General features: G+C 35.6%; 1 protein-coding gene across 1 annotated transcript; it reads right to left on the reverse strand.

Moving 5' to 3' along the window:
• Positions 1 to 4,004: 4,004 nt before the first annotated feature.
• On the reverse strand, positions 4,005 to 7,678 carry LOC121373661 (perlucin-like). The gene is made up of 2 exons (XM_041500375.1): positions 7,589 to 7,678; positions 4,005 to 5,480 (listed from the first exon to the last, which is right to left on the reverse strand). Exons 1-2 carry the CDS (start codon positions 7,665 to 7,667, stop codon positions 5,260 to 5,262), a joined length of 300 nt encoding a protein of 99 aa, XP_041356309.1. The 5' UTR covers positions 7,668 to 7,678; the 3' UTR covers positions 4,005 to 5,259.
• Between the last annotated feature and the right edge of the window lie 4,565 nt (positions 7,679 to 12,243).

Genomic DNA, 12,243 nt, shown 5'->3' on the forward strand with positions numbered 1-12,243 from the left:
GGACAGTGACGAGCAACCAATAGACTGGTCAGCTGTGTTTGGCCCAGTTGGTGGCTATTCATTGTCACTCACCTGACATTCTTTCTCCTATCACGAACTGCACAGGCTACACACTCTTGATCTGCTTTAAACATACACTGGGATAATTGGTGAGTTATAGTTCTACTTTTCTAATTCACTTTACTATTTTACAAATACGGTTTAAATAAATAACTACTTAAATTAACATTTACTTTGATAAAGGAATAAACTGAATTAATGTAAGTATTAGAATTTGGGCGTGGCACTTACGCTGTAACAATAATGGATATTCCTATAGCCAAGCCATAATTAAATGAGTCGTTATTATTGTTTTAGAAATGTATGTGAATAGTGTCTGTGTTTGTATATTAAATTAGAATAGTATTACTTTTATTTTAGTTATTTCTTGTAGAGCTTTTGACGATTGATGTTACCGCCCTAAAGCCCACAGCTAAAGGTACCCACAGTGTCTAGGTAAACCACATCACCTGTGGAGATTATGTTTTGTGTAGCTTACCTTTATTTTATTATACTATATATCGCCATACGTGTAATTGTTGTCGGTTGTAAATAATGATTTAAAATAACCGGCGATTGATTAATGTTCAGTCGTTTAACGTACGGCAATTCTGTATGTGTATTATGCATATAATTGATGTTTACTGTTAATTGATGTTTACTGTGGCGATGTTAACTATTGCTCAGTGTATGGTTCTTTCTTTTGTTTAAGAAATTTGCTATTATCTGTAGATAATAACTAGACTGCAGAGTGTATTTTTATATATATTAATGCGTTTTAATATGGTGTTTTAACACTGTTTACGTATAGTTCTGAATGTATTTTAATAATGCCATCTTTGCTTATAGGGTTTGACTGACTATATACTCATATATTCCGGAGTAACGAACCCTATAAAACCACTTCACTGAGTCCAGTTATCTGTTATCGGGAAGTAACATTCCGATTCCGAGTTATCATCATCAGCATCAAACTGGAATCATGATTATCATATTCGTTCATCTGGTATGGCATGGTCAGTGGCATTGGCATCACCATGTATAAAGGTAAATTGTTAGTGGTCAAAGTGTCTATATTGTATATGTACATATGCACTAGAATTAACTGGTGGGAATAGTCAAATAAGCAGACACGCCACAGAAGAACTGTACCCCGAGCTCAAATACTGAAAATACCATCTTTACCTGGAGAACATAAAGTTTTATAAAAAATGTTGCTAGGAGATTAAATTAAAGAGGTTGAAGAAGGGTAGTAGTGGTTTTATTTTTGATCATTTTTGGTGTGTATATGTGTGTGTGTGTGTGTGTGTGTGTGTGTGTGTATGTGTGTCGGTGTGCGGGTCAGTGTGTGTGTGTGTGTGTGTGTGTGTGTGTGTGTGTCTGTCTATCGCAACTTTATTTACACTGATGAATATATTTGGCATGCTTTACTATACAAACTATAAAGTAGACCTATACCTTAAGATGAAATACAAAAAGTCTGACACTTATGTGGATTTATTTATACTTTTACTATTTAATGTATAACATTTCAATGAATATTACTCACTTGAATTGTTATGTATCTCGTTGGTTGTTATTATTTTGCAAATATAATATGTCAAACATGGCATGTTTCTTGCTGGGGTTTTTTTTTTTTTTTTTTTTTTTTTTTTTTTTTTTTTTTTTTTTTTTTTTTTTTTAATGAAAATGGCCTTTTCGCGCACTTTAAATTATTGTTTTGAAAATGGCATTCGTCTTAATCATCACAAAAAATTGTTATACAGGCATACTGGTGTAAACTTTGTTATGTTTAACGACACCACTAGGGCGCATTGGTTTATTCCATTAGTAGCAAGGGATGTTTTATATGCACCATCCCACACACATGATAGTACATACCACGGTCAGTCATTTACTACTGGGCTAAGGCTGCCTTTCCATTAGTGCGGTTATCGCGGCACGGCTAGCCGCGTAACGGTTCTATCCGCGCGGCTAGCACATTTCCACTGAGACGTTCTTATGACACGGTTCCTTCCATGTGACGTCATTAATTAATTAAGCGGTCATGTGTTTATATGTTGTTTGCTACAGCAAATTGAAACATGTCATTGTTAAATGAGGAAGATGCATTACTAATAAAACTTTTACAGAAAAGCAACACCATTTGATCAAATCGAGATTTGAACTATATACTCTTCATAAAAAAGTAGGGAAACCTGAAATATTAAAACATACGTTTTAACCACAGACATTCTGGTAAAGAACGTTCAGGTATGTTTATCAACACACCGAAACACATTCCATAGTCTGCACATGCATCAGGCAGTTGCCCCGTACACGTGCGTGTGGTGTCATTCTCGATTTTGACAAGTTCCAGGAAGGTTCATTAATCACTGTGGAACATTATTTCTGTCAATCGTTTTCATTTTTCATTCTGTCATGAAATTTCAGTCATGCTTATTGTTTGAATTTGCGATTTACTGATAAAAAAAAAAAAAAAAACGTCAACTTTCAAATTTCACTTCTGACCCCAATATTCCTTCAAGATCTTTGGTGGTCACAAAACCTAAGTACTGAAATACTGAACTACCGGTTGTGATGTTTGCCCAATTAATTCACTATTATCATATAACCATTCCCCACAGCTAATATACCTTACAATTTTGGCAATTGAAAATTCTTTTTAGTGTTCCCCTACTTTTTTTTAAAGAGTAGATTACCTTCCCACAGACCACTGACCTATTGAAGTATTACCTGAACAAAAATAATTTGATTTGTCCCTAATGTACTTTATTCAACCATCTTCATAACCACTATACTCCATTTATTAATGAAATTTTGTAAAAAATAACTGATTAGATTAGATTAGATAGATATGTTTTAAACGTGCTCACATACCTCTATGGTTTCGAGCACGCCTATCCCCAGTCCGGCCTCCGATATAATCGGTGGTCTGACTCGGGGCAGGAAAAAGCTAACTATAATAAAATTTTGAAATTTTAAACTGGAGGCCAAAAAGAGTAAATATATTCTGTCGACATTAATAATTTTGAATGCGTTCCCAAAAGAAATACAGAAATCCCTACTCTACACCTATATAATTATTTAAAATTAACGCAAATTTAGATGGGGAAGTCTAAAAGTAAAAATACAAAAATTATAATTTATTTAAAAAAAAAAAAAAAAAAAAAAAAATAAAAAAAATATATTTAGTCCCCAGAGGCAAGGGAAAGGGTAGAGGGGTAAGCCCGGCCCACAGAAAAGTTATATTAAATTTAATATTTAATAACTGAATTATGGCAATGGTCCATAATTCAAAAACTAAACTTGAATTATGGCATTGGTCCATAATTCAAAAATTAAAATTGCCGAGAGGGATGACATGGATTTCACTCCTTCATGGTTCAGTTAAGGTGATGCGATAGCTAGATTTGGTATCCAACAATTAATATAATTTTTATTTATTATCCATTTTTAGAGAAATAAGGTCCTTAGATCCGTGACAGTGTGCCTTTAAGAATAATAAATGTGTGTTTAGAAAATGATTGCCACCCTCCTCCCCTGTACAAAAGGTTAGTCAATTGAAGCCAATTATGAATATCTATACTGCCATGTATGATATTTATGAATGTCAAAAATTGAGTCGTTAAACTCGCTTCTTGGTAGGAGCCAGTACCGGGATGCGAACCCAATACAATTCATCGTACCTACCAATGGCCGGTGTTGTAAATGAATAACTGTACACCAGCTACTACTTCGTGGTTTCAGTAAACCACAGTTAACAAAACGCGTTCACTTCCGTTCAGACACTGTAAATATAGTATTAGAATAAAGTAGGGAATATTTCCATTCCAATAAGAGTAACTACTATATGGAATGAAACGTACGCGCAGTTTTATTTCAAAATGTTAACATTGTCGGCAATGAGATTTTATTGGGTGCCACGGAACCTGTTCGATTAAATTTAAAAAAGAAAACATTTAGCAGCAAAGTAGTCTTTATTTCTGAAATCTGATCTTCACTACGGTGGCTGATTTTTGCTATGTCGTATTTTCGCTTTGTCGTATTGTCACGTTTTCGTTCAAAATGTGTCGCATTTTTGTTTTATTCTATTAAATCTAACAGCGACAAAGCGTAAACGCGACATGACACAAGCCAGTCATCAGAGTTCACACGTGTTGTTTTCATACTTCTTCACACGTCATCTTCTAAAACTGTTCACAGATGAATCCTGCGCCATAATGATGGGCAGTGCTCAAAAACATAGTGTTATATGGGCACGTGAAAAGAGTTCAGATCAGATCAGATCATTATTCTATTAAATCTAACAGCGACAAAGCGAAAACGCGACATGACACAAGCCAGTCATCAGAGTTCACATGTGTTGCTTTCATACTGCTTCACAAGTCGTTTTCTAAAATTGTTCACAGATGAATCATACGCTTAATGATGGGCGTGCTCGAAAACATAGCGTTATTGTTTGTTTGAAACATATTTTATTGTATATAATACACAAAAGGATTGGGCACAAGTTATTCAACTTACAAGGCCCTCTCCTAATTACAAATATTATAACATTATAGGTGACTACTATTACTACAAATATTTGAAACAAAGTAAATACATTAAGACAAATTAACAGTGCAGAAAAGGTGAAACTGGAAGAAAGCCTACAGTAAATGTTCAGAACAAAGTTAATACATAGAATATCAAACAAAATAGATTTGTAGTGTGAATAAAGTGCTAAAATAATAATAATAATAATAATAATAATAATAAATAATAAAATAAAAATGGGGAAACTAAAGTAGTTTATCTTTCTAATTTGACGTGGGATGGTCGACAAATTCCGCACATTTCCGTTTAGTACTAACTGTAGCTTTATTGGTACAAATGTACTTAAAGAGTCTAATAGATGTCTTTGCTGGGTGTAAAGTTTACACTGAAAGAAGTAATCGAAGCTGCTCTCGTAATGATACTCACATTTGCAGGATGGATCTGTAACAAGTCCACAGCGATATAAATCAGCATTTAAAATACTACAAGCGTGCCTTAATCTTGTATGTAAGATATTTTCCATTCGATTTCCACATAATGGACACGTCAAAAGAGTTCAGATCAGATCACTATTTTATTAAATCTAACAGCGATAAATCGAAAACGCGACATGACACAACCCAGTCATTTAGAGTTCACACGTGTTGTTTTCATACTACATTGTACTTCACAAGTCCTCTTCTAAAACTGTTCACAGATGAATCCTTCTCTATTATTACAACCCCAGTCATTCCAACGGAAGCCATATTCCTGACGCAGTTCTACGCAGTCTTCCCCTCCATAGTTATCTGGTTGGCCTGGATACCAGTTGGTGTAGTTTACAGGTTTATGTGATCCGTTTGACATCCACTGAAAATGATCTTCATCTTGTTGATCGTTTGCCCCGATCCAGTAATCAGAATCTGAGAAAAACGGTTTCAGTGATTAATTCTGTTATTTCAGCTACATTGTCCTAGAGGTCAAATGAGCGATTTTGTAATGCAGCTATGCGTATGACGTCACACGAGTGGGTGAGAGGGGTTGCGTACGCCCCCCCCCCCCCCCCCCCCGCCCCCATAGTTTGCCGAGGTCCGTCCGTGGATGTGTAAAACATATTTTGAGGCAAAGAAACATTTCAAATTTACTTCCTAGAATGCAGGAAAATGCATCTCCTGCATTCTAGATTAAAAAACATGTTTCCGGGGGAGGGGGGACATGTCCCCGGACCCCCCTAGCATCTCCGGCCCTTTGGGCCGTCGATTACGCACCCCCATTACGCGTACGGGCCTGGGTTGCAGGATAAATAGAGGCTATTTCATTTATTTATTTTTTTGAATACGATTTTTATGTCAACGAGTGATGTGTGGAAATAAACGAAACGAGTTGACATAAAAATCGTATTCGAAAAAATCCCCACTATGAAATGGTTTATTTATTGTATACATATTTCCTAATTTTTGACAATATCTTTAGCTCTTTGGTAATATCTTTCGCTTATCGTATCGAAAACACGTAACGTCATGATATATTTCTTCCTATGGAACTTTTCCAGAAAATTTTCTTGACAGTAGACTTTTAAAAAAAATTTGAATAAAATTTATCTTTATTAACATTTATTTAACAATACTGCGGCGCAAACATACCTGACAAAGCCACCCTCCAAAAACTCCCACAAAAACAAAACGAATCGAACCCCGTTAAATTTTTACACTTACACTCAATGACACTACATTGTGTCATCATTATTTAGCTTCGTTTTCAGTTCGTTTTAGATATTTTATCGTAACTGCACTTCGTATGCCTTTTTTAGGTACAGTTGTTTAAATTACTTCTTTTTTTTCAAATACGATCAGATGCATTGGTAATCATCAAATTTAAATACGAAGAAACGAGACAAAGGGAGATAATTTAATCATGCACTTTTACAAAAAAAGTAAGTACGATTTCTATATTTACATATGAATTGTTTGTCATCTGTTGTGAATTTATCGATGTATAAAAGTCACAAACAGTATAAAATCGCGTAACATAGCGAACCGATTTTATACTAAAGTTGTGACCGTTATAGGCAGTACTAAACCAAATATCTTCCGGCTGGGTTAAAGATGGAGGTGCACCGAGCTTTTGATAGAGAAGTTAACACCACAAGTCCTGTGATTCGTGATAAATGCGAGTGTACTGGTTGTAGAAAAAAACCCAGTTTCATCTGGGCAAAAAACAACAAAAGTATGCAATTTTATTTCATCTAGTACCACTGTGTCAAGTAGCCTTGTACTTGAAACATGTATGGAGTACCTGTAAAAAAACAATTACTCAAATTTTGTGTGGAACTAGGGTAGTCACAGACGCTACCTGTTACCTCTGAAATGAGCAGCTTCACCCTGATTTTTTTTCTGATTTACTTTAAGGGTGAGGGGTGGTAGTATTTATATATGTGGTGTTTATGTCAATTGATACGCTGCAGCTAGGCGTTTTAGCCACATATGTAACTATTGTCGTCTATGGGATTTGCTTTGGTAGTGTACACACTATACATCGATAGATTCACAACAAAATTACAAACAATTCTAATAATTACAAACAGCACAACCTATTTAGTTTTCTAACAGTTTTTTTTATGTAATTACAAACACAGCAATGCATGCAGAGGATGGGTTTCGACGGCCGAACTCTCCCCTTGGTCAAGTAAATGTTGTCTTTTGTTTTAATACTTTTTTTTCCAGCGATCACTTTAGATTTGCCTTTACCATAGTTTGACACCCAATAACCGATGTATTTTTCGTGCTGGGGCATTCATTCATTTCTCCAGGGAAACATTTTATTCCTTCATAATTTTTGGTATCCTTCAGTTTAGCACCCCGCCCTCTTCTAAAATGTATGCACAAGCGCCTGGACACACCACATTTAGTTAAAATACACATCAGCCAGGTTAGTCACCACTTCCCTTTTGAGGTGAATGGACTATAATAAACAATATAAACATTCTATGTGTTGTTGTTTTGATTATCTTTAAACATTTAAGCATACTTACTGGTTGCATTTTGTAACAGATAGTCCCGGATGAATTTGTCTTCTTGAGCTGACGTTATGACGACAAGGTAGGAAGTCATGTTTAGGCAATATGCCTAAAAACAATATGTAGATATATAATAATAATAATAATAATAATAATAATAATAACAACAGTATTTTCCCATGTAAAAGTGTAAAAGGTGTCGTAATTTATCTATGGCCGCGCACATTACTTTTACATCACCATTTATTTTTATAACTGAAAATTTAGTGTTACACCCCCCATGGAAACCCCCCTCCCCCCTTATCGATAACAAAGCATCATTCTCAATATTTGTGGAGTGTGCGCAATAGCCCGACGGGGATTACGATACTATTCAAAATCTTTATCTGGAACGTTGACACCTATCAAAATAAGTGTTCGTAAAAATTGAAAGATAAAAAGTGTGGAAGTTTCACCCTAATCAAAATGTTGAAATGATCCATGTATAAAAGTACTTTAAAAGTTTGTTTTGTTTAACAACACCACTAGATCACATTGATTTATTAATCATCGGCTATTAAAAGTCAAACATTTGGTAATGTTGACAGTCGTAGAGAGGAAACCCGCTATAGTTTTCCATTATAAGCACCATGCCACAGACATGGTATCACATACCACGGCCTATGATATACCAGCCGTGGCGCACAGGCTGGAAAGAGAAATAATCCAATGGGCCCGCCGACGGGGATGGATCCCAAACCGACCGCAAATCAAGCAAGCGCTTTACCACTGGGCACGTCCCGCCCCACAAAAGTACTGCGATGCTTCACAGATATGTGGGCCGCCATGGAAATAAACTTGCCATGTGACGGATGCTTCACAGATATGTGGGTCGCCATGGAAATAAATTTGCCATGTGACGGATGCTTCACAGATATGTGGGCCGCCATGGAAATAAACTTGCCATGCGACTGATGCTTCTTATTATCTGGGGGTGGGACGTACATACCACGGCCTTTGTTACACCAGTTGTGGAGCAATGAATGGAACGAGAAATAGCCCGACGGGGATCGATACTAGACTGATCGCGCATCAAGTGAACTCTTTACCACTGGGCTACGTCCCGCCCCAACGAACATGAATTGGATGTAAGAACGGAAAATATATGAAATGATAATGAAACAAAATTAAAGGGACATACCCTAGATTTTAAACACAAAGGCATATTATGTTTGACTATTAGACCCGTTTTTGATAAATGAAATCATACTTGACTGAGATTGTATTCTTTTTGTGTTTTTGGTCATCCTGGTGGTTTTAATATCACAAAATGCATTTCTCATATTTTTTAAAAACGCACGAGCGTCTGAGAAGTAACAGTTATGAAGTCCAGTATTAATCTGTTTTTAGAGGATATTTCACCATTTTAAAGTCACAGACTCCTGTTTCACTCAGTTGTAACTTTATCCAAATGTGTTACAAATCTGTAGATTAACTAAACTTAGTGTTAATTTTCACGGGTTGAAACTGGGGTATGTCCCTTTAAATGTACATGTAGTACTTGCCTTCATCCATGAATAACAGCAATGTGCTCTAGTGGTGTATTTTCTATCAACATCTTTTAACTTTATTAAAACAAAATATCACGCATTTTTTTTGTACGTTTTTTAGAATAACATACCTCCCACGTTGTTAAAATGAATGAAGAATAAACTTAAAGTTTGTTTTGTTTAACGACACCACTAGAGCACATTGCTTTATTAATCGTCGGCTTCTGGGTTAATTGCAAGATATACATTTAGTTTTAGGGAGAAAATCTACTACAGTTTTCCATTAGGTCACGTTACGTCATAGAGCTTAACGTACATATTCAGATCAAGGTGTTGCAGCGCACGCCTGTCATGGGAACAGGTGTCGACCCATGTCGGCTCCTTCGTCCAGGACAGAATGTTTCGTTAGTAGCAAAGGATCTTTTATATACACCATCCCATAGACAGGATAACACGGCCATTGATATGCCAGTCGTGGTACATTGACTGGAACGAGATATAGCTCAAAGTACCCACCGACAAGGATCGATCCCAAACCGACCGCGCTTCAAGCGAGCGCTTTATCACTGCGCTACATCCCGACCCTAAAAATGTAGAATAATATACTTTTTCCTCCGACATAAATGGCAAATAGGGACTGGGCTACGGGGCGGGGCGTAGCCCAGTGGTAAAATGCTCTCTTCATGCGCGATCGGTCTGGTATCGATCCCCGTCGGTAGGTACATTGGACTATTTCTCGCTACAGCCAATGCACCACGACTGGTATATCAAAGGCCGTGGTATATACTACCCTGTCTGTGGGATGATGCATATAAAAGATCCTTTGTAAAATGTAGCGGGTTTCCTCTCTAAGACTGTATTGCGAAATTACCAGATTTGTGATATGCAATAGCCGATGATTAATAAATCAATGTGCTCTAGTGGTGTCGTTAAACAAAATATTTTTTTGTATTTTTTAGCATGTTAAACGAAGGCAGTTAAACCAATAATTCCAAACATCGAATCAACATCTAAATGCAAAAACTAAGTGTCATCCTTCTGAAATTCAGAACGTGCAATCATTATTTGCTTTCAGAATCAGGATGCTGGAATAGTACCCCGTCGAAAACAGATTGTGTAGACTGCGCGAAGATGTATTTAAATGTGATTATTTTATGAACACACGCAAAATGCTTAAAAGTCAATTATTATTATTATTAAAAACAGGTACATGTACCTAGCACACTAAAATTCAAATAATTATTTAATTGAAATAGTATAAGCAGCCTTCGTAAATTTTCAAAATTAATTTCAGAAATTACATGAAAATTCAGCAAGCCATAGGCGATCATCTCAAATATCATTAAATACTTATTGCAAATTCGTGGAAATCGCATAACTATATCTGATCGTCTTATCACCATGTGTCTTCATTTAAAAGCGTATGTATAGCTATTTTCAATTATGTTTGAATATATTCTACAATGAACTCCTGTTATTATCTTGTCATTGTAAACACCCATTGTATATAATTCCGAATATGCATTGTTTTGAGAGACTGGGTGTATGTTAATAAAGTTTCAAGTTTCAAAGTTTCAAAGATAATAAGAAAATTAATGTTGATGGTGTATACTAAATGGTTACATAACAAACGGGAAGTATGCGGAAGACCGTAGCTTTAAGGGTAACAAGGAACGAAAAGAAACATTACCAGTAGATTGCCAAACAGTAGTCAGTAGAAGAAGACCTGCCTTGGTATTATTGAATGAATGAATGAATGAATGAATGAATGAATGAATGAATGAATGCTTAACAGCACCCCAGCACGGAAAATACATCGGCTATTGGGTGTGAAACTATGGTAAGTCAAAACATGTGGTACCGGCTCCAACCCAGAGCGAGTTCTTAAGGACTCAGTGGGTAGGTGTAAGGCCACTGCACCCTCTTCTCTCTCACTAACCACTAACCAACTAACTACTAACCCACTGTCCTGGACAGACAGCTCAAATAGCTGAGGTGTGTGCCCAGGATAGCATGATTGAACCTTAATTGGATATAAGCACGAAAATAAGTTGAAATGAAATGAAAAGAAGAAGAAGAAAACTGACAAGCATTGCGGTTGCCTTCATGTTGGTCATGTTAGGAACGCTAATTTGAATCTTTAATGTCGTTGTTGCTTTGTACATGGTTAAATAATAAATAAACAATTTTCTAAATGGTTAAATAATAAACGTATACGCTAGACTTCATTCTTAATGTTGATTGTTTATTCTACATGCTTGAATAATAAGTTTATCCTCCAGATTTAGACTTTAATGCAGATGACTTATTCAAAATATTTAACTGAAAACTGTCCATGAAAAGACTCGTGCCAAAACTACCGTCTAAATGGTTAAATAATAAACGCATACACTAGACTTCATACTTAAGGTTGGTAGTCTATTGTGAATGGCTAAATAATAAATTTATCATCCCTATTTCAACTTTATTATAGATGGTGTGTTCTAAATGGTTAACTCGAAACTATTTCTGAACCTAAATCTTTAATGTTGCTGTGTACATGATTAAGTAATAACACATATCAGAGACTTTAACCTTATTTAGGTTTCGAAATATACATTTTGAAAAAAATAATTTTTAAACAGCAATTCAACAATATATGAACAAGCATACTTCCATGTGCACACACCTTTGCCTCATCAAAATCATACTATTATTGCGCGTTTGGTGTTATCTAGATTTGATATATTTACGCAAAGCAACTGTTCGATCAGTTATTATTACTTCGGCAATCATGTTTCCTTATTCAGGGACACAAAAACGAAAATTGATTAACACAAAATCGCAAAAGACTACATGAAAAATAAACAAACAAAAAATAGTATTACAACATAAATAGCAAAAACCTCAAAACGACTACCAGAAACTAACAAAACGTACTAGAACCATATTGATTATACAGACACTGATATTATAAACCAAACGAAATGTATTTAATAGATAATTGTAGTCGTTAAAAACATGTTATTATTCAGAAACATCTTACAATGGTAGCAGACTAGAGTAAAACAAATAATAATAAAAAAATAAAGATGAGAAGCAAAGAGAAAGTTCACCAGAGACATATCCATGCGCAGCTTCAACCTCCGTTCCGAAGTTACA

The sequence above is a fragment of the Gigantopelta aegis genome, chromosome 5, assembly GCF_016097555.1.
Source record: "Gigantopelta aegis isolate Gae_Host chromosome 5, Gae_host_genome, whole genome shotgun sequence".
Lineage (NCBI taxonomy): Eukaryota > Metazoa > Mollusca > Gastropoda > Neomphalida > Peltospiridae > Gigantopelta > Gigantopelta aegis.